Source organism: Stegostoma tigrinum, unplaced genomic scaffold (assembly GCF_030684315.1).
Source record: "Stegostoma tigrinum isolate sSteTig4 unplaced genomic scaffold, sSteTig4.hap1 scaffold_693, whole genome shotgun sequence".
Lineage (NCBI taxonomy): Eukaryota > Metazoa > Chordata > Chondrichthyes > Orectolobiformes > Stegostomatidae > Stegostoma > Stegostoma tigrinum.
The window spans coordinates 8,309-33,821 of record NW_026728636.1 but is presented as its reverse complement, the minus strand read 5'-3'; the positions used below and the strand labels follow the sequence as shown (position 1 = coordinate 33,821).

Below are 25,513 nucleotides of genomic sequence, written 5' to 3'. Positions count from 1 at the left end.
CACACACAGTCTGAATTGCACACATGCTGTCTCGCACACTCTCATGTGCACACACTGTCTCACTCTCACTGCCGTGTACACACACTGTCTCACTCTCACTGACGTGTACACACACTGTCTCACTCTCACTGTGTACACACACTGTCTCACTCTCATTGACGTGTACACACACTGTCTCACTCTCACTGTGTACACACACTATCTCACTCTCACTAATGTGTGCACACTGTCTCACTCTCACTAATGTGTACACACACTGTCTCACTCTCACTGTGTACACACACTGTCTCACTCTCACTAATGTGTACACACACTGTCTCACTCTCACTGTGTACACACACTGTCTCACTCTCACTAATGTGTACACACACTGTCGCACTCTCACGGTGTGCACACACTGTCTCACTCTCACTGTGTACACACACTGTCTCACTCTCACTGTGTACACACACTGTCTCACTCTCACTAATGTGTACACACACTGTCGCACTCTCACGGTGTGCACACACTGTCTCACTCTCACTGTGTACACACACTGTCTCACGCTTGAGTACACGCACAGTTTGTGAGACACTTTCTGGGACAAATATTTATCCCACGGCCATTATCCTGGGTTGTGTGGGGTGGATCCTGTGGCACTGGGGGTTTGTTGGGGGGCGCGGGCGGGTGGTGTGTGGTGTGGGAGTGCAGTGGGAGGATCACCTAGTCCTGAGAGCTGTCACGTGGAGCTGGTGTGTCCTCACGCTGACCAATCTCCTCGCTCCTCCCCACACAGAGAGAGGTCATAGGTGATGCGTCAGAGACGGCGCTACTGAAATTCACTGAGCTGACCATCGGGAATGTCCTGGATTATCGCCACCGCTTCCGGAAGGTCTGCGAGATTCCCTTCAACTCCACCAACAAGTTCCAGGTGAGGGGCATCGGGGGGTGAGGGGCATCTGGGGGGGTGAGGGGCAACGGGGGAATTGAGGGGCATCGGGGGGTGAGGGGCATTCGGGGGATTGAGGGTCATCGGGGGAGTGAGGGGCATTGGGGGATTGAGGGGCATCAGGGGGTGAGGGGCATCAGGGAGAGTGAGGGGCATCGGCGGGGGGGGGGGGGTGCAGCCTGTAGAGGGATCTGGGTTACTGCAGGGGGGGCGGGGGGCATCAGGGCAGACCGGGGCCAGACACGGAGTCAGACACAGGCAGATGGGGGTCAGACGGGGCAATAGGGAGAACATAAAGGGCAGATGGGAAACACCAGGTTAAACGTGGGGTGAGACTGGGGTCACACAGAGGGTGGGGGGGGAATATGGGACTCGAACCCATGGGAGTGGGGGGGGTGGTGGGGGAATATGGGACTCGAACTCATGGGGAGTGGGGGGTGGTAGTGGGGGAATATGGGACTCGAACCCATGGGGAGTGGGGGGTGGGGGGGAAATATGGGACTCGAACCCATGGGGAGTGGGGGGGTGGTGGGGGGGGAATTCGGGACTCGAACCCATGGGGAGTGGGGGGGTGGTGGGGGGGGAATATGGGACTCGAACCCATGGGGAGTGGGGGGGGGTGGTGGGGGAATATGGGACTCGAACCCATGGGGAGTGGGGGGGTGGTGGGGGGGGAATATGGGACTCGAACCCATGGGGAGTGGGGGGGTGGGGGGGGAATATGGGACTTGAACCCATGGGGAGTGGGGGGGTGGTGGGGGGGGAATACGGGACTCGAACCCATGGGGAGTGGGGGGGTGGGGGGGGAATATGGGACTCGAACCCATGGGGAGTGGGGGGGGTGGTGGGGGGGAATATGGGACTCGAACCCATGGGGAGTGGGGGGGGTGGTGGGGGGGGAATATGGGACTCGAACCCATGGGGAGTTGGGGGGGGAATATGGGACTCGAACCCATGGGGAGTGGGGGGGGGTGGGGGGGAATATGGGACTCGAACCCATGGGGAGTTGGGGGGGTGGTGGGGGGGGAATATGGGACTCGAACCCATGGGGAGTGGGGGGGGTGGTGGGATGGGAATATGGGACTCGAACCCATGGGGAGTGGGGGGGTGGGGGGGAATATGGGACTCGAACCCATGGGGAGTGGGGGGGTGGTGGGGGGGGAATATGGGACTCGAACCCATGGGGAGTGGGGGGTGGTGGTGGGGGGAATATGGGACTCGAACCCATGGGGAGTGGGGGGGTGGTGGTGGGGGAATATGGGACTCGAACCCATGGGGAGTGGGGGGGGTGGGGGGGGAATATGGGACTCGAACCCATGGGAGTGGGGGGGTGGGGGGGGGGGGAATATGGGACTCGAACCCATGGGGAGTGGGGGGGTGGGGGGGAATATGGGACTCGAACCCATGGGGAGTTGGGGGGGTGGTGGGGGGGGGAATATGGGACTCGAACCCATGGGGAGTGGGGGGGGGGGTGGGGGGGGAATATGGGACTCGAACCCATGGGGAGTGGGGGGGGGTGGTGGGGGGGGAATATGGGACTCGAACCCATGGGGAGTGGGGGGGGTGATGGGGGGGGAATATGGGACTCGAACCCATGGGGAGTTGGGGGGGGAATATGGGACTCGAACCCATGGGGAGTGGGGGGGGTGGTGGGGGGGGAATATGGGACTCGAACCCATGGGGAGTGGGGGGGGTGATGGGGGGGGAATATGGGACTCGAACCCATGGGGAGTTGGGGGGGTGGTGGGGGGGGGAATATGGGACTCGAACCCACGGGGAGTTGGGGGGTGGGGGGGAATATGGGACTTGAACCCATGGGGAGTGGGGGGGTGGGGGGGGGAATATGGACTCACTCCCACGGGGAGTGGGGGGGAATATGGGACTCGCTCCCACAGGGAGTGGGGGGGGGAATATGGGACTCACTCCCACAGGGAGTGGGGGGGGGGGAATATGGGACTCGCTCCCACAGGGAGTGGGGGGGGAATATGGGACTCACTCCCACAGGGAGTGGGGGGGGAATATGGGACTCACTCCCACAGGGAGTGGGGGGGGGGAATATGGGACTCACTCCCACAGGGAGTGGGGGGGGAATATGGGACTCGCTCCCACAGGGAGTGGGGGGGGAATATGGGACTCGCTCCCACAGGGGGTGGGGGGGAATATGGGACTCGCTCCCACAGGGGGTGGGGGGGAATATTGGACTCGCTCCCACAGGGATTGGGGGGGGAAGAATGTGCCAACGGGGAGGGGCATGGTGGATCATGGTGGATAAACAAATGAGCCAGAGAGAGAGAGAGGGAGATGGTGATGGGGTGTAGCGGGGAGATGAATGGGGGACAGAGAAGGGCTGAATGGCCTGTGTGTGTGGCTGGGGGACGCTGTGTAACATGATGTGACTCGAACAGCTCTCCATCCACGAGATGGAAGACCCCCTGGATCTGCGATACCTGATGGTGATGAAGGGAGCACCAGAGAGAATCCTGGAACGTTGTGCCACCATCATGATCAAAGGGCAGGAGTTACCCCTGGACGAGCAGTGGAAAGAAGCATTCCAGACGGCCTACATGGACCTCGGAGGGCTGGGAGAGAGGGTGCTAGGTAAATGCAACAAAAACCTGACTTCACAAGGCAACGTCCAGGGCAAAGCAGGCAAAAACACAGCTAGAGGGGGCCAGGGCAGCTAAAGGGAGAGACAGAGAGAGCGTGAGGGAGAGGGAGAGAGAAAGAGGGAGAGGGAGAGAGTGAGGGAGAGAGAGAGAGGAAGAGAGTGTGGGAGAGGGAGAGGGAGAGAGACACACAGACAGAGAGAATGAGGGAGAGGGAGAGTGAGAGAGACACAGAGAGAGAGAGAGAGAGAGAGAGGGAGACGGAGAGTGAGACAGAGAGAGAGAGTGAGGGAGAGGGAGAGTGAGAGAGACACAGAGAGAGAGAGAGTGAGAGGGAGAGTGAGAGAGACACAGAGACAGAGAGTGAGGGAGAGGGAGAGTGAGAGAGACACAGAGAGAGAGAGAGGGAGACGGAGAGTGAGAGAGACACAGAGAGAGAGTGAGGGAGAGGGAGAATGAGACAGACACAGAGAGAGAGAGAGGAGGGAGAGTGAGAGAGAGTGAAGGACAGTGGGATGGAGGAGAGAGACAGAGAGAGAGAGAGAGACAGTGGAGTGGAGGAGAGAGACAGAGAGAGAAGGAGGGAGAGTGAGAGAGAGAGAGAGAGAGACAGTGGGGTGGAGGAGAGAGACAGAGAGAGAAGGAGGGAGAGTGAGAGAGAGAGAGGAGGGAGAGTGAGAGAGAGTGAGAGACAGTGGGGTGGAGGAGAGAGACAGAGAGAGAAGGAGGGAGAGTGAGAGAGAGAGAGAGACGGTTGGGGGGAGAGAGAGAGAGGAGGGAGAGTGAGAGAGAGTGAGAGACGGTGGGGGGGAGAGAGAGAGAAGGAGGGAGAGTGATTGAGAGAGAGAGAGAGAGACGGTGGGGGGGAGAGAGAGAGAGAGAAGGAGGGAGAGTGAGAGAGAGAGAGACGGGGAGGGGAGTGGGGGGGAGAGAGAGAGAGGCGGTGGGGGGGGAGAGAGAGAGAAGGAGGGAGAGTGAGAGAGAGAGAGACAGTGGGGGGGAGAGAGAGAGAAGGAGGGAGAGTGAGAGAGAGAGAGATGGGGAGGGGAGGGGAGGGGGAGAGAGAGAGAGAGAGAGAGACGGTGGGGTGGAGGAGAGAGACAGAGACAGAAGGAGGGAGAGTGAGGGAGAGAGAGATGGTGGGGGGGGGAGAGAGAGAGAGAAGGAGGGAGAGTGAGAGAGAGAGAGACGGGGAGGGGAGGGGGAGAGAGAGACAGAAGCAGATGGGTTTATGGGGGTGTTCCCAGAGCAGAGGTGGGGGAAGGGACTGGGACAGGAATGTGGGGCTCACTCCCACAGGGACTGGGGCAGGAATGTGGGGCTCACTCCCACAGGGAGTCGGGGAGGAATGTGGGGTTCACTCCCACAGGGAGTGGGGGAAGGAATGTGGGGCTCACTCCCACAGGGAGTGGGGGGCCGTTGTCGGAGAAGGTTGGCAGAAGGCTGTTGTGGAGCAGGAAGGCTGCCACAGAGGAGAGGGAGAGAGTGGCCAGTTGGGAATGGGTTGAGGGAGTTGGGGTGAGGGAGTTGGGGTCACGGAGCACTGAGCTAAAAAGCACACACACGTCAGAGAGCATTCTGGCTGATGGTGGATGTGAGCAGAATGTGATCAGGTTCTCTCTCTGTCTCGCCCCACGTCTGCCCCACAGGATTCTGTCACATCTATCTGGCAGAGAAGGAGTTTCCTCGAGGCTTCACCTTTGATACGGATGAGATGAATTTCCCGACGGATGGGCTCTGTTTTGATGGACTCATCTCCATGATCGACCCACCCAGAGCCACAGTCCCCGATGCTGTGGTTAAATGTAGGACGGCTGGGATCAGGGTAAGCTCAGCCCGAAACATCACCTCATCGAGGGGGATCGGGGTGGGTGGTTTATATACAGAATAACAGATACCCCCCCCGGGGAGGGAGTTACAGACTGGAATGTGATCGAGGGGTTCGGGGGGTTTATATGCAGAATAACAGATACACCGGGAGGGAGTTACAGACTGGAATCTGATGGAGGGGGTTCGGGGTGGTTTATATACAGAATAACAGATACCCCGGGAGGGAGTTACAGACTGGAATCTGATCGAGGAGGTTTGGGGTGGTTTATTACAGAATAACAGACACCCCGGGAGGGAGTTACAGACTGGAATCTGATCGAGGGGTTCGGGGTGGTTTATATACAGAATAACAGATACCCCGGGGAGGGAGTTACAGACTGGGATCTGATCGAGGGGGTTTGGGGGGGGTTTATATACAGAATAACAGATACCCCCCCCGGGAGGGAGTTACAGACTGGAATCTGATCGAAGGGTTTGGGGGGGTTTATATACAGAATAACAGATACCCCGGGAGGGAGTTACAGACTGGAATCTGATCGAGGGGATCGGGGTGGTTTATATACAGAATAACAGATACCCCGGGAGGGAGTTACAGACTGGAATCTGATCGAGGGGATCGGGGTGGTTTATATACAGAATAACAGATACCCCCCGGGGAGGGAGTTACAGACTGGAATCTGATTGAGGGGGTTCAGGGGGTTTATATACAGAATAACAGATACCCCCCGGGGAGGGAGTTACAGACTGGAATCTGATCGAGGGGGTTCGGGGGGGGGGTGGTTTACACATGTAGTAACCAAGCTGTGTGTGTCTGTGTCTCTGTGTGTGTGTGTGTCTGTGTGTGTGTGTGTGTGTGTATGTGTGTGTCTGTGTGTGTGTGTGTGTGTGTCTGTGTGTGTGTGTGTGTGTGTGTGTGTCTGTGTGTGTGTGTGTGTGTGTGTGTACAGGTGATTATGGTGACTGGTGACCATCCGATCACTGCCAAGGCGATTGCTTGTAGTGTTGGCATCATCTCTGAGGGCAGTGAGACTGTGGAGGACATCGCAGCTCGCAAGAGAGTTCCCGTCGAACAAGTGGACAGACGGTAAATTGTCGCCCACCATTACCCTCAGTCACCCGCTTCCTACAGAGACACACAGACTCCCAGCTGACACTCACTCACACCCACATGAGACAAAACCAATCCCCAGGTACACGCTCCTCTCAGGGTGCACTATCATGCATATTGCACTGCATCGAAACGTAGATGGGCTGAACGGCCTCCGCCTGTTCCTGTGATACAGGCTGGAGGGGGGGGCAGAGTGGCCTCTTGTTCCTGTGATACAGGCTGGAGGAGGGGGGGGCAGAGTGGCCTCCTGTTCCTGTGTAACAGGCTGGAGGAGGGGGGCAGAGTGGCCTCCTGTTCCTGTGTAACAGGCTGGAGGAGGGGGGCAGAGTGGCCTCCTGTTCCTGTGTAACAGGCTGGAGGAGGGGGGGCAGAGTGGCCTCCTGTTCCTGTGTAACAGGCTGGAGGAGGGGGGGGAGCGGGGGCTCCTGTTCCTGTGTAACAGGCTGGAGGGGGGGGGAGCGGGGGCTCCTGTTCCTGTGTAACAGGCTGGAGGGGGGGGGCAGAGTGGCCTCTTGTTCCTGTGATACAGGCTGGAGGAGGGGGGGGCAGAGTGGTCTCCTGTTCCTGTGTAACAGACTGGAGGAGGGGGGAGCGGGGGCTCCTGTTCCTGTGTAACAGGCTGGAGGAGGGGGGAGCGGGGGCTCCTGTTCCTGTGTAACAGGCTGGAGGGGGTGGGAGCGGGGGCTCCTGTTCCTGTAATACAGGCTGGAGGGGGGGGCAGAGTGGCCTCCTGTTCCTGTGTAACAGGCTGGAGGGGGGGGGAGCGGGGGCTCCTGTTCCTGTGTAACAGGCTGGAGGGGGGGGGCAGAGTGGCCTTTTGTTCCTGTGATACAGGCTGGAGGAGGGGGGGGGCAGAGTGGCCTCCTGTTCCTGTGATACAGGCTGGAGGAGCGGGGTGAGCGGGGGCTCCTGTTCCTGTGTGACAGGCTGGAGGAGGGGGGTGCAGAGTGGCCTCCTGTTCCTGTGTAACAGGCTGGAGGAGGGGGGGGGGAGCGGGGGCTCCTGTTCCTGTGTGACAGGCTGGAGGGGGTGGGAGCGGGGGCTCCTGTTCCTGTGTGACAGGCTGGAGGAGGGGAGTGCAGAGTGGCCTCCTGTTCCTGTGTAACAGGCTGGAGGAGGGGGGGGGGAGCGGGGGCTCCTGTTCCTGTGTGACAGGCTGGAGGAGGGGAGTGCAGAGTGGCCTCCTGTTCCTGTGTAACAGACTGGAGGAGGGGGGGGGAAGCGGGGGCTCCTGTTCCTGTGTGACAGGCTGGAGGAGGGGGGTGCAGAGTGGCTCCCTCCCGTTGCAGTGGGATGGGTGTGGGAGGACTGTGGGGTGGTGTGTGTTGGTGCAGGGTCTGACGGTGCCCACATTGTCCACCCCACTGTCCAGCGAGGCCCGAGCAGCGGTTATCAATGGGGGCCAACTGAAGGACATGACCTCGGACGAGCTGGTGGACATGCTGCGCACGCACCCAGAGATGGTGTTTGCCCGAACTTCGCCCCAGCAGAAGCTCATCATCGTGGAGAGCTGCCAGAAGTTGGTGAGTCTCAGCTGGGGGCGCTGTGAGATATTTGACCTACGTGGGCATCACAGCTGAGTCTGAATCGACACTGCTGCACCGAGTCATAGAGCTGCACAGCCCGGAAACAGGCCCTTCGGCCCAACCCATCCGTGCTGACCCAGATATCCTAAATTAATCCAGTGCCATTTCCCAGCATCTGTCCCATATCCCTCTAACCCCTTCCTATCCATGTCCCCATCCAGGTGCCTTTTAAATGCTGTAACAGTACCAGCCCCCACCACTTCCTCTGGCAGCTCATTCCATACACGCACCACCCTCTGTGTGAAAAAGTTACCCCTCAGGTCCCTTTTAAATCTTCCCCCTCTCACCTTAAACCTATGCCCCTCTCGTTTTGGACTCCCCTGCCCTGGGGGAAAAGACCTTGTCTATTCACCCTATCCATGCCCCTCATGATTTTATAAACCTCTATAAGGTCACCCTCAGCCCCCGACGCTCCAGGGAAAATAGCCCCAGCCTATCCAGCCCCTCCCTGTAGCTCAAACCCTCCGACCCTGGCAACATCCCTGTAAACCCTTTCTGAACCCTTTCAAGTTTCACACCATCCTTCCTGTAGCAGGGAGACCGGGATTGAACACAGTATTCCAGAAGCTCAGACGGGGACACTGTAGCTGCCTGGTGCTAGGCGGTACATAAATGCAGTTTCTTGTTGCTTCTCTGGTGTGGCCGTGTCGCTGTTGGAGATGGGTGGAGGTTACAAATGTGCGCTTCTCTGGGCTATGGCACCCCCCGCCAAAGACCCCTGTCCCTTGCTCTCTCTCTCCCTCTCTCCCCCTCGCTCTCTCACTCTCTGTCTCTGTTGTAGGGATCCATTGTGGCTGTGACGGGAGACGGGGTCAATGATTCTCCGGCCCTAAAGAAAGCGGATATTGGGATCGCGATGGGAATCGCTGGATCAGACGCAGCGAAAAATGCAGCAGATATGATCCTCCTGGACGATAACTTCGCCTCCATTGTAACCGGTGTAGAACAAGGTCAGATACAGAGTAAAGCTCCCTCTACACTGTCCCCCCATCAAAAGCCCCCAAGACAGGGACAGCACAGGGTCAGATACAGAGAAAAGCTCCCTCTACACTGTCCCTCCCCCCATCAAACACTCCCAGGGACAGGGACAGCACGGGGTTAGATACAGAGTAAAGCTCCCTCTACACTCCCCCCCATCAAACACTCCCAGGGACAGGGACAGCACAGGGTCAGATACAGAGTAAAACTCCCTCTACACTGTCCCCCCATCAAACACTCCCAGGGACAGGGACAGCACGGGGTTAGATACAGAGTAAAGCTCCTTCTACACTGTCCCCCCATCAAACACTCCCAGGGACAGGGACAGCACGAGGTTAGATACAGAGTAAAGCTCCCTCTAAACTGTCCCCCCCATCAAACACTCCCAGTGACAGTGACAGCACGGGGTTAGATACAGAGTAAAGCTCCCTCTACACTGTCCCCCCATCAAACACTCCCAGGGACAGGGACAGCACGGGGTTAGATACAGAGTAAAGCTCCCTCTACACTGTCCCCCCATCAAACACTCCCAGGGACAGGGACAGCACGGGGTTAGATACAGAGTAAAGCTCCCTCTACACTGTCCCCCCATCAAACACTCCCAGGGACAGGGACAGCACGGGGTTAGATACAGAGTAAAGCTCCCTCTACACTGTCTCCCCATCAAACACTCCCAGGGACAGGGACAGCACGAGGTTAGATACAGAGTAAAGCTCCCTCTACACTGTCCCCCCATCAAATACTCCAGGGACAGGGACAGGGACATTGCTGGGGTGGGGGTGATGAACTGAGTGGTGAGGGGATGGAGGTTATCAGAGTGTCCCTGACCATCCTGTTAATCCACTTTCCACACCCCCCCCCCCCCCCCCCCACCCCGACAGGGCGCCTGATCTTCGACAACCTGAAGAAGTCCATCGCTTACACACTGACAAAGAACATTCCGGAACTGGCGCCGTACCTCATCTACATCACCATGAGTGTGCCCCTGCCCCTCGGGTGTATCACCATCCTCTTCATCGAGTTGGCAACCGACATCGTGAGTATTGGCACCCTCCCCAGCCCACCCCCACCCCCATACACCGGGCCCATGGACCCTGTTCCCCAGGGAGGCTGTGTCCCTCACCGGGAGTCAGGGAGTGTGGACCCTGTTCCCCAGGGAGGCTGTGTCCCTCACCGGGAGTCAGGGAGTGTGGACCCTATTCCCCAGGGAGGCTGTGTCCCTCACCGGGAGTCAGGGAGTGTGGACCCTATTCCTGAGGGAGGCTGTGTCCCTCACCGGGAGTCAGGGAGTGTGGACCCTGTTCCCCAGGGAGGCTGTGTCCCTCACCGGGAGTCAGGGAGTGTGGACCCTGTTCCCCAGGGAGGCTGTGTCCCTCACCGGGAGTCAGGGAGTGTGGACCCTATTCCCCAGGGAGGCTGTGTCCCTCACCGGGAGTCAGGGAGTGTGGACCCTATTCCTGAGGGAGGCTGTGTCCCTCACCGGGAGTCAGGGAGTGTGGACCCTGTTCCCCAGGGAGGCTGTGTCCCTCACCGGGAGTCAGGGAGTGTGGACCCTATTCCCCAGGGAGGCTGTGTCCCTCACCGGGAGTCAGGGAGTGTGGACCCTGTTCCCCAGGGAGGCTGTGTCCCTCACCGGGAGTCAGGGAGTGTGGACCCTGTTCCCCAGGGAGGCTGTGTCCCTCACCGGGAGTCAGGGAGTGTGGACCCTGTTCCCCAGGGAGGCTGTGTCCCTCACCGGGAGTCAGGGAATGTGGACCCTGTTCCCCAGGGAGGCTGTGTCCCTCACTGGGAGTCAGGGAGTGTGGACCCTATTCCCCAGGGAGGCTGTGTCCCTCACCGGGAGTCAGGGAGTGTGGACCCTGGTCCCCAGGGAGGCTGTGTCCCTCACCGGGAGTCAGGGAGTGTGGACCCTGTTCCCCAGGGAGGCTGTGTCCCTCACCGGGAGTCAGGGAATGTGGACCCTATTCCCCAGGGAGGCTGTGTCCCTCACCGGGAGTCAGGGAATGTGGACCCTGTTCCCCAGGGAGGCTGTGTCCCTCACCGGGAGTCAGGGAATGTGGACCCTGTTCCCCAGGGAGGCTGTGTCCCTCACCGGGAGTCAGGGAATGTGGACCCTGTTCCCCAGGGAGGCTGTGTCCCTCACTGGGAGTCAGGGAGCAGTGGACCCTATTCCTGAGGGAGGCTGTGTCCCTCACTGGGAGTCAGGGAATGTGGACCCTATTCCCCAGGGAGGCTGTGTCCCTCACTGGGAGTCAGGGAATGTGGACCCTGTTCCCCAGGGAGGCTGTGTCCCTCACCGGGAGTCAGGGAATGTGGACCCTATTCCCCAGGGAGGCTGTGTCTCTCACCGGGAGTCAGGGAATGTGGACCCTGTTCCCCAGGGAGGCTGTGTCCCTCACTGGGAGTCAGGGAATGTGGACCCTGTTCCCCAGGGAGGCTGTGTCCCTCACCGGGAGTCAGGGAATGTGGACCCTATTCCCCAGGGAGGCTGTGTCTCTCACCGGGAGTCAGGGAATGTGGACCCTATTCCTGAGGGAGGCTGTGTCCCTCACTGGGAGTCAGGGAATGTGGACCCTATTCCTGAGGGAGGCTGTGTCCCTCACCGGGAGTCAGGGAGCAGTGGACCCTATTCCTGAGGGAGGCTGTGTCCCTCACCGGGAGTCAGGGAGCAGTGGACCCTATTCCTGAGGGGGGCTGTGTCCCTCACCGGGAGTCAGGGAGCAGTGGACCCTATTCCTGAGGGAGGCTGTGTCCCTCACCGGGAGTCAGGGAGCAGTGGACCCTATTCCTGAGGGAGGCTGTGTCCCTCACCGGGAGTCAAGGAGCAGTGGACCCTATTCCTGAGGGAGGCTGTGTCCCTCACCGGGAGTCAGGGAGCAGTGGACCCTATTCCTGAGGGAGGCTGTGTCCCTCACTGGGAGTCAGGGAGCAGTGGACCCTATTCCTGAGGGAGGCTGTGTCCCTCACCGGGAGTCAGGGAGCAGTGGACCCTATTCCTGAGGGAGGCTGTGTCCCTCACCGGGAGTCAGGGAGCAGTGGACCCTATTCCTGAGGGAGGCTGTGTCACTCACCGGGAGTCAGGGAGTGTGGACCCTATTCCTGAGGGAGGCTGTGTCCCTCACCGGGAGTCAGGGAGCAGTGGACCCTATTCCTGAGGGAGGCTGTGTCCCTCACCGGGAGTCAGGGAGCAGTGGACCCTATTCCTGAGGGAGGCTGTGTCCCTCACCGGGAGTCAGGGAGCAGTGGACCCTATTCCTGAGGGAGGCTGTGTCCCTCACCGGGAGTCAGGGAGCAGTGGACCCTATTCCTGAGGGAGGCTGTGTCCCTCACCGGGAGTCAGGGAGCAGTGGACCCTATTCCTGAGGAGGCTGTGTCCCTCACCGGGAGTCAGGGATAGTGGACCCTATTCCTGAGGGAGGCTGTGTCCCTCACCGGGAGTCAGGGAGCAGTGGACCCTATTCCTGAGGGAGGCTGTGTCCCACACCGGGAGTCAGGGAGCAGTGGACCCTATTCCTGAGGGAGGCTGTGTCCCTCACCGGGAGTCACGGAGCAGTGGACCCTATTCCTGAGGGAGGCTGTGTCCCGCACCGGGAGTCAGGGAGCAGTGGACCCTATTCCTGAGGGAGGCTGTGTCCCTCACTGGGAGTCAGGGAGCAGTGGACCCTATTCCTGAGGGAGGCTGTGTCCCTCACCGGGAGTCAGGGAGCAGTGGACCCTATTCCTGAGGGAGGCTGTGTCACTCACCGGGAGTCAGGGAGTGTGGACCCTATTCCTGAGGGAGGCTGTGTCCCTCACCGGGAGTCAGGGAGCAGTGGACCCTATTCCTGAGGGAGGCTGTGTCCCTCACCGGGAGTCAGGGAGCAGTGGACCCTATTCCTGAGGGAGGCTGTGTCCCTCACTGGGAGTCAGGGAATGTGGACCCTATTCCCCAGGGAGGCTGAGTCCCTCACTGGGAGTCAGGGAATGTGGACCCTGTTCCCCAGGGAGGCTGTGTCCCTCACTGGGAGTCAGGGAGCAGTGGACCCTATTCCTGAGGGAGGCTGTGTCCCTCACTGGGAGTCAGGGAATGTGGACCCTATTCCCCAGGGAGGCTGAGTCCCTCACTGGGAGTCAGGGAATGTGGACCCTGTTCCCCAGGGAGGCTGTGTCCCTCACCGGGAGTCAGGGAATGTGGACCCTATTCCGCAGGGAGGCTGTGTCTCTCACCGGGAGTCAGGGAATGTGGACCCTGTTCCCCAGGGAGGCTGTGTCCCTCACTGGGAGTCAGGGAATGTGGACCCTGTTCCCCAGGGAGGCTGTGTCCCTCACCGGGAGTCAGGGAATGTGGACCCTATTCCCCAGGGAGGCTGTGTCTCTCACCGGGAGTCAGGGAATGTGGACCCTGTTCCCCAGGGAGGCTGTGTCCCTCACCGGGAGTCAGGGAATGTGGACCCTATTCCTGAGGGAGGCTGTGTCCCTCACCGGGAGTCAGGGAATGTGGACCCTATTCCTGAGGGAGGCTGTGTCCCTCACCGGGAGTCAGGAGCAGTGGACCCTATTCCTGAGGGAGGCTGTGTCCCTCACTGGGAGTCAGGGAGCAGTGGACCCTATTCCTGAGGGGGGCTGTGTCCCTCACCGGGAGTCAGGGAGCAGTGGACCCTATTCCTGAGGGAGGCTGTGTCCCTCACCGGGAGTCAGGGAGCAGTGGACCCTATTCCTGAGGGAGGCTGTGTCCCTCACCAGGAGTCACGGAGCAGTGGACCCTATTCCTGAGGGAGGCTGTGTCCCTCACCGGGAGTCAGGGAGCAGTGGACCCTATTTTTGAGGGAGGCTGTGTCCCTCACTGGGAGTCAGGGAGCAGTGGACCCTATTCCTGAGGGAGGTTGTGTCCCTCACCGGAAGTCAGGGAGCAGTGGACCCTATTCCTGAGGGAGGCTGTGTCACTCACCGGGAGTCAGGGAGTGTGGACCCTATTCCTGAGGGAGGCTGTGTCCCTCACCGGGAGTCAGGGAGCAGGGACCCTATTCCTGAGGGAGGCTGTGTCCCTCACCGGGAGTCAGGGAGCAGTGGACCCTATTCCTGAGGGAGGCTGTGTCCCTCACCGGGAGTCAGGGAGCAGTGGACCCTATTCCTGAGGGAGGCTGTGTCCCTCACCGGGAGTCAGGGAGCAGTGGACCCTGTTCCCCAGGGAGGCTGTGTCCCTCACCGGGAGTCAGGGAATGTGGACCCTATTCCTGAGGGAGGCTGTGTCCCTCACTGGGAGTCAGGGAATGTGGACCCTGTTCCCCAGGGAGGCTGTGTCCCTCACCGGGAGTCAGGGAGTGTGGACCCTATTCCTGAGGGAGGCTGTGTCCCTCACTGGGAGTCAGGGAGTGTGGACCCTATTCCTGAGGGAGGCTGTGTCCCTCACCGGGAGTCAGGGAGTGTGGACCCTGTTCCCCAGGGAGGCTGTGTCCCTCACCGGGAGTCAGGGAATGTGGACCCTGTTCCCCAGGGAGGCTGTGTCCCTCACCGGGAGTCAGGGAATCTGGACCCTGTTCCCCAGGGAGGCTGTGTCCCTCACTGGGAGTCAGGGAGTGTGGACCCCGTTCCCCAGGGAGGCTGTGTCCCTCACCGGGAGTCAGGGAGTGTGGACCCTGTTCCCCAGGGAGGCTGTGTCCCTCACTGGGAGTCAGGGAGTGTGGACCCTGTTCCCCAGGGAGGCTGTGTCCCTCACCGGGAGTCAGGGAGTGTGGACCCTGTTCCCCAGGGAGGCTGTGTCCCTCACTGGGAGTCAGGGAGTGTGGACCCTGTTCCCCAGGGAGGCTGTGTCCCTCACCGGGAGTCAGGGAGTGTGGACCCTGTTCCCCAGGGAGGCTGTGTCCCTCACCGGGAGTCAGGGAGTGTGGACCCTGTTCCCCAGGGAGGCTGTGTCCCTCACCGGGAGTCAGGGAATGTGGACCCTGTTCCCCAGGGAGGCTGTGTCCCTCACTGGGAGTCAGGGAGTGTGGACCCTGTTCCCCAGGGAGACTGTGTCCCTCACTGGGAGTCAGGGAATGTGGACCCTGGTCCCCAGGGAGGCTGTGTCCCTCACCGGGAGTCAGGGAATGTGGAACCTGTTCCCCAGGGAGGCTGTGTCCCTCACCGGGAGTCAGGGAATGTGGACCCTGTTCCCCAGGGAGGCTGTGTCCCTCACTGGGAGTCAGGGAGCAGTGGACCCTATTCCTGAGGGAGGCTGTGTCCCTCACTGGGAGTCAGGGAATGTGGACCCTATTCCCCAGGGAGGCTGTGTCCCTCACTGGGAGTCAGGGAATGTGGACCCTGTTCCCCAGGGAGGCTGTGTCCCTCACCGGGAGTCAGGGAATGTGGACCCTATTCCCCAGGGAGGCTGTGTCTCTCACCGGGAGTCAGGGAATGTGGACCCTGTTCCCCAGGGAGGCTGTGTCCCTCACTGGGAGTCAGGGAATGTGGACCCTGTTCCCCAGGGAGGCTGTGTCCCTCACCGGGAGTCAGGGAATGTGGACCCTATTCCCCAGGGAGGCTGTGTCTCTCACCGGGAGTCAGGGAATGTGGACCCTATTCCTGAGGGAGGCTGTGTCCCTCACTGGGAGTCAGGGAATGTGGACCCTATTCCTGAGGGAGGCTGTGTCCCTCACCGGGAGTCAGGGAGCAGTGGACCCTATTCCTGAGGGAGGCTGTGTCCCTCACCGGGAGTCAGGGAGCAGTGGACCCTATTCCTGAGGGGGGCTGTGTCCCTCACCGGGAGTCAGGGAGCAGTGGACCCTATTCCTGAGGGAGGCTGTGTCCCTCACCGGGAGTCAGGGAGCAGTGGACCCTATTCCTGAGGGAGGCTGTGTCCCTCACCGGGAGTCACGGAGCAGTGGACCCTATTCCTGAGGGAGGCTGTGTCCCTCACCGGGAGTCAGGGAGCAGTGGACCCTATTCCTGAGGGAGGCTGTGTCCCTCACTGGGAGTCAGGGAGCAGTGGACCCTATTCCTGAGGGAGGCTGTGTCCCTCACCGGGAGTCAGGGAGCAGTGGACCCTATTCCTGAGGGAGGCTGTGTCCCTCACCGGGAGTCAGGGAGCAGTGGACCCTATTCCTGAGGGAGGCTGTGTCACTCACCGGGAGTCAGGGAGTGTGGACCCTATTCCTGAGGGAGGCTGTGTCCCTCACCGGGAGTCAGGGAGCAGTGGACCCTATTCCTGAGGGAGGCTGTGTCCCTCACCGGGAGTCAGGGAGCAGTGGACCCTATTCCTGAGGGAGGCTGTGTCCCTCACCGGGAGTCAGGGAGCAGTGGACCCTATTCCTGAGGGAGGCTGTGTCCCTCACCGGGAGTCAGGGAGCAGTGGACCCTATTCCTGAGGGAGGCTGTGTCCCTCACCGGGAGTCACGGAGCAGTGGACCCTATTCCTGAGGGAGGCTGTGTCCCTCACCGGGAGTCAGGGATAGTGGACCCTATTCCTGAGGGAGGCTGTGTCCCTCACCGGGAGTCAGGGAGCAGTGGACCCTATTCCTGAGGGAGGCTGTGTCCCTCACCGGGAGTCAGGGAGCAGTGGACCCTATTCCTGAGGGAGGCTGTGTCCCTCACCGGGAGTCACGGAGCAGTGGACCCTATTCCTGAGGGAGGCTGTGTCCCGCACCGGGAGTCAGGGAGCAGTGGACCCTATTCCTGAGGGAGGCTGTGTCCCTCACTGGGAGTCAGGGAGCAGTGGACCCTATTCCTGAGGGAGGCTGTGTCCCTCACCGGGAGTCAGGGAGCAGTGGACCCTATTCCTGAGGGAGGCTGTGTCACTCACCGGGAGTCAGGGAGTGTGGACCCTATTCCTGAGGGAGGCTGTGTCCCTCACCGGGAGTCAGGGAGAAGTGGACCCTATTCCTGAGGGAGGCTGTGTCCCTCACCGGGAGTCAGGGAGCAGTGGACCCTATTCCTGAGGGAGGCTGTGTCCCTCACTGGGAGTCAGGGAATGTGGACCCTATTCCCCAGGGAGGCTGAGTCCCTCACTGGGAGTCAGGGAATGTGGACCCTGTTCCCCAGGGAGGCTGTGTCCCTCACTGGGAGTCAGGGAGCAGTGGACCCTATTCCTGAGGGAGGCTGTGTCCCTCACTGGGAGTCAGGGAATGTGGACCCTATTCCCCAGGGAGGCTGAGTCCCTCACTGGGAGTCAGGGAATGTGGACCCTGTTCCCCAGGGAGGCTGTGTCCCTCACCGGGAGTCAGGGAATGTGGACCCTATTCCGCAGGGAGGCTGTGTCTCTCACCGGGAGTCAGGGAATGTGGACCCTGTTCCCCAGGGAGGCTGTGTCCCTCACTGGGAGTCAGGGAATGTGGACCCTGTTCCCCAGGGAGGCTGTGTCCCTCACCGGGAGTCAGGGAATGTGGACCCTATTCCCCAGGGAGGCTGTGTCTCTCACCGGGAGTCAGGGAATGTGGACCCTGTTCCCCAGGGAGGCTGTGTCCCTCACCGGGAGTCAGGGAATGTGGACCCTATTCCTGAGGGACGCTGTGTCCCTCACTGGGAGTCAGGGAATGTGGACCCTATTCCTGAGGGAGGCTGTGTCCCTCACCGGGAGTCAGGGAGCAGTGGACCCTATTCCTGAGGGAGGCTGTGTCCCTCACCGGGAGTCAGGGACCAGTGGACCCTATTCCTGAGGGAGGCTGTGTCCCTCACTGGGAGTCAGGGAGCAGTGGACCCTATTCCTGAGGGGGGCTGTGTCCCTCACCGGGAGTCAGGGAGCAGTGGACCCTATTCCTGAGGGAGGCTGTGTCCCTCACCGGGAGTCAGGGAGCAGTGGACCCTATTCCTGAGGGAGGCTGTGTCCCTCACCAGGAGTCACGGAGCAGTGGACCCTATTCCTGAGGGAGGCTGTGTCCCTCACCGGGAGTCAGGGAGCAGTGGACCCTATTCCTGAGGGAGGCTGTGTCCCTCACTGGGAGTCAGGGAGCAGTGGACCCTATTCCTGAGGGAGGTTGTGTCCCTCACCGGGAGTCAGGGAGCAGTGGACCCTATTCCTGAGGGAGGCTGTGTCACTCACCGGGAGTCAGGGAGTGTGGACCCTATTCCTGAGGGAGGCTGTGTCCCTCACCGGGAGTCAGGGAGCAGTGGACCCTATTCCTGAGGGAGGCTGTGTCCCTCACCGGGAGTCAGGGAGCAGTGGACCCTATTCCTGAGGGAGGCTGTGTCCCTCACCGGGAGTCAGGGAGCAGTGGACCCTATTCCTGAGGGAGGCTGTGTCCCTCACCGGGAGTCAGGGAGCAGTGGACCCTATTCCTGAGGGAGGCTGTGTCCCTCACCGGGAGTCAGGGAGCAGTGGACCCTATTCCTGAGGGAGGCTGTGTCCCTCACCGGGAGTCAGGGAGCAGTGGACCCTATTCCTGAGGGAGGCTGTGTCCCTCACCGGGAGTCAGGGAGCAGTGGACCCTATTCCTGAGGGAGGCTGTGTCCCTCACCGGGAGTCAGGGAGCAGTGGACCCTATTCCTGAGGGAGGCTGTGTCCCTCACTGGGAGTCAGGGAGCAGTGGACCCTATTCCTGAGGGAGGCTGTGTCCCTCACCGGGAGTCAGGGAGCAGTGGACCCTATTCCTGAGGGAGGCTGTGTCACTCACCGGGAGTCAGGGAGTGTGGACCCTATTCCTGAGGGAGGCTGTGTCCCTCACCGGGAGTCACGGAGCAGTGGACCCTATTCCTGAGGGAGGCTGTGTCCCTCACCGGGAGTCAGGGAGCAGTGGACCCTATTCCTGAGGGAGGCTGTGTCCCTCACTGGGAGTCAGGGAGCAGTGGACCCTATTCCTGACGGAGACTGTGTCCCTCACTCCCCTACTCTGTCCCGGCCGGACAGCACCAGCTGCTCTCACACTCCCCACCGACCCCCCCACCCCCCCAGCCCCCCACCACCTCCCCCCTGCCCAGGGCTCAGCTGCCCTCGTTCTGTCCTCTCCTACCATGGCAGGTCCTGTTGTTGCTTCAGTATAAACAGGGACCACTTCTCCGAGGGGTCTCCTTCAGGCTGCAGCTTCTGCATTGTCCGCTCCCCCCCCCCCCCCTACACCCGACACCCCCCACACCGTCTCTCCTCAAATCCCCTTCGGAGCCTCTGGCCTCACACTCAGGCTCCCCGACATGTGTGTCACTGTGAGTGAACGTGGCTGCGCGTGTGTTTGTGTGTGCGTGGGAGAGCGGGTGTGTGTGTGTGTGTTTGTGCGGGAGAGATTGCGTGAGAGAGAGTGTAAGAGAGTGTGTGTGTGTGTGTGTGCAGGAGAGAGTGCATGAGAGTGTGTGTGAGGGTGTGGTGTGTGCAGGAGCGAGTGCATGAGAGAGTGTGTGCGTGAGACGAGAATGTGCGTGTGAGAGAGTGTGTGTGTGAGAGAGTGACTCTGTGTGTGCGTGTTTGTGTGTGTGTGTGTGTGTGAGAGAGACTGGGGGGATGAGTGTGCACAGGAGAGATTGCATGTGAGAGGGTGATAGAGAGTGTGTGTGTGTGTGTGTGTGTGAGACGTGGGTGAGTGATATGAGGATCACCCTGCCTCACAGTGAGAACATAGGGTTGTACTGTCGGGCGAAATTCAAGCTCGAGTTTGATGGACATTTAATTTAATGGGAAGCTTGGGACCGGAGGCTGGGTCACAGACTCTGCGACGGTCACAAAAGCTGACATCCCTTTAGAGAGGGGGTTCTGTCAGCCTGACCTAGTCTGGCACTGCATTTCATTGCAGGCTCACAGCCGGTGTGTCTCACTCTGAATTTCCCTCCTTCTCTCCCACATGTCTCCATCCAGCTTCCTCCCCGACTCACACCAGTCACTCCCATGGGAGTGGGCACGATATTCCACAACGCTCCCCCACCTCAGGGGGATGATTCTCTGATTGTATTGTGTTCTCGGACTGGCCGGCGGTGCTATAGTGATCTCTTCTGTCCACAGTTCCCATCAGTCTCACTTGCCTACGAGAAAGCAGAGAGTGATATTATGCACATTAAACCGAGAAACCCCCGGAAGGATCGGCTGGTGAATGAGCAACTTGCAGCGTATTCCTACTTCCAGATCGGTACGTTAACCTCCTCATCCCAGCGCCCGCTGCCTCAGCACTGACCCTCTGACAGTGCCCACTCCCTCAGCACTGACCCTGCGACAGTGCGGCGCTCCCTCAGCACTGACCCTCCGACAGTGCCCACTCCCTCAGCACTGACCCTCCGACAGTGCCCGCTGCCTCAGCACTGACCCTGCGACAGTGCGGCGCTCCCTCAGCACTGACCCTGCGACAGTGCCCACTCCCTCAGCACTGACCCTGCGACAGTGCCCACTCCCTCAGCACTGACCCTCCGACAGTGCGGTGCTCCCTCAGCACTGACCCTCCGACAGTGCCCGCTCCCTCAGCACTGACCCTCCGACAGTGCCCGCTGCCTCAGCACTGACCCTCCGACAGTGCGGTGCTCCCTCAGCACTGACCCTCCGACAGTGCGGTGCTCCCTCAGCACTGACCCTCCGACAGTGCCCGCTCCCTCAGCACTGACCCTCCGACAGTGCCCGCTGCCTCAGCACTGACCCTCCGACAGTGCCCGCTGCCTCAGCACTGACCCTCCGACAGTGCGGCGCTCCCTCAGCACTGACCCTGTGACAGTGCCCACTCCCTCAGCACTGACCCTCCGACAGTGCCCGCTCCCTCAGCACTGACCCTCCGACAGTGCGGCGCTCCCTCAGCACTGACCCTCCGACAGTGCCCGCTCCCTCAGCACTGACCCTCCGACAGTGCCCGATCCCTCAGCACTGACTCTCCGACAGTGCCCGCTCCCTCAGCACTGACTCTCCGACAGTGCCCGCTCCCTCAGCACTGACTCTCCGACAGTGCCCGCTCCCTCAGCACTGACCCTCCGACAGTCCCCGATCCCTCAGCACTGACCCTCCGACAGTGCCCGCTCCCTCAGCACTGACCCTCCGACAGTGCCCGCTCCCTCAGCACTGACCCTCCGACAGTGCCCGATCCCTCAGCACTGACCCTCCGACAGTGCCCGCTCCCTCAGCACTGACCCTCCGACAGTGCACGCTCCCTCAGCACTGACCCTCCGACAGTGCACGTTCCCTCAGCACTGACCCTCCGACAGTGCCCGCTCCCTCAGCACTGACCCTCTGACAGTGCCCGCTCCCTCAGCACTGACCCTCCGACAGTGCACGCTCCCTCAGCACTGACCCTCCGACAGTGCGGCGCTTCCTCACCACTGACCCCTCCCGACTGTGCCCGCTTCCTCAGCACTGACCCTGCGACAGTGCAGCGCTCCCTCAGCACTGACCCTCAGACAGCGTCCGCTCCCTCAGCACTGACCCTCAGACAGCGCCCGCTCCCTCAGCACTGACCCTCCGACAGCGCCCGCTCCCTCAGCACTGAACCTCCGACAGTGCCCGCTCCCTCAGCACTGAACATCCGACAGCGCCCGCTCCCTCAGCACTGACCCTCCGACAGTGCCCACTCCCTCAGCATTAACCCCCCGACAGTGCCCGCTCCCTCAACACTGACCCTCTGACAGTGCACATTCCCTCAGCACTGACCCTCTGACAGTGCCTGCTCCCTCAGCAATGACCCTCCGACAGTGCGGTACTCCCTCAGCACTGACCCTCTGACAGTGCCCACTCCCTCACCACTGACCCCTCCCGACAGTGCCCGCTTCCTCAGCACTGACCCTCTGACAGTGCCCGCTCCCTCAGCACTGACCCTCCGATAGTGCCCGCTCCCTCACCACGGACCCGCTGACAGCACCCGCTCCCTCAGCACTGACCCTCTGACAGTGCCTGCTCCCTCAGCACTGACCCTCCGACAGTGCGGCGGTTCCTCACCAGTGACCCCCCCCCCCCCGACAGTGCCCGCTCCCTCAGCACTGACCCTCCGACAGTGCCCGTTCCCTCAGCACTGACCCTCCGACAGTGCCCGTTCCCTCAGCACTGACCCTCCAACAGTGCCCACTCCCTCAGCACTGACCCTCCGACAGTGCCGCGCTCCGTCAGCACTGACCGTCCGACAGTGCCGCGCTCCGTCAGCACTGACCGTCCGACAGTGCCCGCTCCCTCAGCACTGACCCTCTGACAGTGCCGCGGTCCCTCAGCACTGACCCTCCCCCAGTGCCCGCTCCCTCAGCACTGACCCTCAGCCAGTGCCTGCTCCCTCAGCACTGACTCTCCGTAGTGAGATGGATTGCCCTCAGAGAGAGTAAATCGCAGGTTTACATGAATGATACCTGGAGTACAGGAGTTTCGTTCTGAGGAGCGATTACACAACAGAGGCCTGTTTTCTGTAGAATTTGCAAGCTTAAGGGGTGTTTTGATTGAAGTCTTCGGAGTGTTAACTAGAGAAGAGAGCTTTGCTAAAGACAAATCATTTCTACAATAGAATTTGGCCGAATTGTGTGAGAATTAGATCCAGACTGTTGAGGCAGGATGTTGGGCTATATTTCAGAGGACGACAGAAAGGGTGGGGATGGTTTGAAACCCTGTTTCACAAGCAGCACTGAATAGTGGGTCCGTTATTAATTTTGAATTTGAGAAGTTTGGTGAAGCAAAGGGATTAAGGAATATGAGCCAAAAGCAGGGAGATGGTCTTGTATCAGCCATTAACCCAATGGGCTGTAAGTGTAGGTTAGATGGGCTTGAGATTGGTATGACAGGTCGGCACAACATCGAGGGCTGAAGGGCCTGTACTGTGCTGAAATGTTCTATGTTCTATGTTCTAAGTCGTGAGTGGCCTCCTGCTGTCCCTTGTTCGCTTGACATTCAGTCAGTGCAGGAATCCTGCGTAGTGTGATAGTCATTCTCTCTGAGGGGGGGAAACGGGATGTAGTCCTTCCTAGGGAGAGGATTGGAGAGCAGGAGCAGGGACATCTCGCTGGGACTGGGCCCCCCTGGAGTATCGTGTGTACAGTCTGGGGGTCTCTGTATCTGAGGAAGGATGTTCCGGTGATGGAGGGAGATTAGCGAAGGTCTCCCACACTGATTCCTGGGAATGACGGATGGTGAGAGACTGGATCAGTTCGGATCATATTCACCGGAGGTTTAGAAGAATTGGGAGGAGGGGAGGGGAGGGGAGGGGAGGGGTCTCATAGAAACCGACAAATTTCTAACAGGGTCCGCACAGGAAGGATGTTCCCAATGACACTTGGTGGGGGGTGGGGAGTCCAGAACTGGGGAGGGGGGGATCACAGTCGAAAGGAGACGGGGGTGGGACTGAGATGAGGGAAAAGTGTCTTCACCCAGAGGGTGTTGGGATTCTCTGTCACAGAAAGCCTTTGGAGCCAGAACTTTGAATGTTGTTCGAGAAAGAGTTGGATACAGTTCTGAGGGATGTCAGGGGCAACAGGGGACTGAGGTGGATGATCAGCTGTGATCGTGTTGGGTGATGGAGCTGGCTCAAGGGGCCGAATGGCCCCACTCCTACTCCCCTCAGTTACCATGTGTGTGTCTCTCTCTCTCTCTCTCTGTCTCTGTCTCTCCCTCCCCCACCGTCTCATGTCAGGAGTCATCCAGTCGTTTGCAGGATTCACTGACTATTTTACTGTGATGGCCCAGGAAGGCTGGTACCCGCTGCTCTGTATCGGACTCCGTGCCCAGTGGGAGGACCAGAGCCTCAACTCGCTGGAGGACAGCTACGGGCAGGAGTGGGTATGTACCTGCCTGGCAACAGGGGTTAGGCCCTGGGGATTGCTACGTACCCCCCTGGCAAACAGGGGCTAGGCCCTGGGGATTGCTACGTACCCGCCTGGCAAACAGGGGCTAGGCCCTGGGGATTGGTACGTACCCACCACTATCGCAGGTTCTGGCATGTGTGGACACTGTGGCCTGTGTTGGATCTGTTTGGCCTGTATGAGGTCATTTGGACCCGTTAGGGGGCAGTTGGGTCCATGTGGGAATAGTGGAGTGAGTCTGGAGGCATTTGGACCTGGGCTGGGGCACTTGTGCAAGTCAGACTCTTGCCACGCTGAAGGCACCAGGGAGCTGTTGTGCCAATTCCACTGGTAATGCTGGCAGTGAGATTAGATCGGACATCTTTGGGTGAACAATCTCGAGAATACTTAGAATGCTGACTGATGGGAGATGACAGGCCAGGCCGGTCACTGGAAGCTACAAAGATTCAGAGCCACGGATGCATTGTCCACTGGCAAAGGGAACATGGGTTAGTGACCTTCACACAGTTTCTTGTTTCCTGGCACCTGGCCAATCAATTTGCAGCCAGTACAGTGTAAACTATTGTTTCTGTCCTGACCACACACTGATAGGCTCACTCTTTGGAATGATGAATGGCCTCCTCCTGTTCCTCAGTAATGGGGCTGAAGGGCCTCCTGTTCCTGTGTAACAGGCTCAAGATGAGGGCTGAATGGTCTCCTCCTGTTCCTGTGTAGCAGGCCTGAGGTGGGTGGAGGGCTGAATGGCCTCCTGTTGCTGAGTAGCAGGCCTGAGGATGGGGGGGGAGAAGATGAATGGCCTCCTGTTGCTGAGTAGCAGGCCTGAGGATGGGGGGGGGGGGAAGATGAATGGCCTCCTGTTGCTGAAGAGCAGGCCTGAGGATGGGGGGGATGAATGGCCTCCTGTTGCTGAAGAGCAGGCCTGAGGATGGGGGGGATGAATGGCCTCCTGTTGCTGAAGAGCAGGCCTGAGGATGGGGGGGATGAATGGCCTCCTGTTGCTAAGTAGCAGGCTCGAGGGGGCTCTCCAGGAGTTGACGGAGTCGCTAATCTCCTGCCCCTGAGCCGAGCTGCCCTACCGCTCCATCCTAACTGTTCGGCCCCTCTGTCTCGCAGACGTACTGGCAGCGTCGCTATCAGCAGTACACCTGCTACACCGTCTTCTTCATCAGCATCGAGATGTGTCAGATCGCTGACTGCCTGATTAGAAAGACCCGCCGCCTCTCAATGTTCCAGCAGGGAGTCTTCAGGTGAGGGCACCAAGACCCAGTGGCAAACCCCAGGCCCCCCTCCCCACATCTCTCCGCCAGCCAGCTCAGCTTCACTGAGGAGGTAACGCACGGGACGGAGGGAGGGGAAGCTCTCGATGTAATACATTGAGATTTCCAGAAAGCAGTTGAAAAGGTTAGGTTATTTTCACAAGGGCAAGGGAGTCTAAAAACTGGGTTTAGGGCCAGAGCTGAGGGGTACAAGAAAGCTGAGAGGGGGCAACTTTTTCACGCAGAGGGTGGTGAGTGTCTGGAATGGGCTGCCAGAGGAAGTGGTGGGGGCTGATGCAATGGAAGAAACATCTGGACAGGTTCATGGATGGGACAGGTATTGGGGTGGTGGGGGGGTTTGGGGGTGGCGATGAAGGTGGGATGGACCAAACACAGGAAAATGGGACTGGATTGTAAAAACTGGACGAGTCCAGCCGAATGGTATGCATCCCATTCTTATAGATTTCTATGACTCTCAGAGCCTGTGGTGTTGGAGGTCGGATATTATTCTAAGAGAGAATTGGCTCACCAAGATAAAACAGAGAGTGGGGGCAAACGGGACATTTTAGGATGGGAGCCTGTAACTAGTGGAGGGCCACAGG

General features: G+C 60.0%; 1 protein-coding gene across 1 annotated transcript; it reads left to right on the top strand.

Moving 5' to 3' along the window:
• Positions 1-800: 800 nt before the first annotated feature.
• On the top strand, positions 801-24,906 carry LOC125448438 (potassium-transporting ATPase alpha chain 1-like). The gene is made up of 10 exons (XM_059644312.1): positions 801-910; positions 3,334-3,526; positions 5,184-5,359; positions 6,312-6,448; positions 7,845-7,995; positions 8,840-9,008; positions 9,918-10,072; positions 19,913-20,036; positions 23,487-23,632; positions 24,769-24,906. Exons 2-10 carry the CDS (start codon positions 3,349-3,351, stop codon positions 24,904-24,906), a joined length of 1,374 nt encoding a protein of 457 aa, XP_059500295.1. The 5' UTR covers positions 801-910; positions 3,334-3,348.
• Positions 24,907-25,513: the final 607 nt, after the last annotated feature.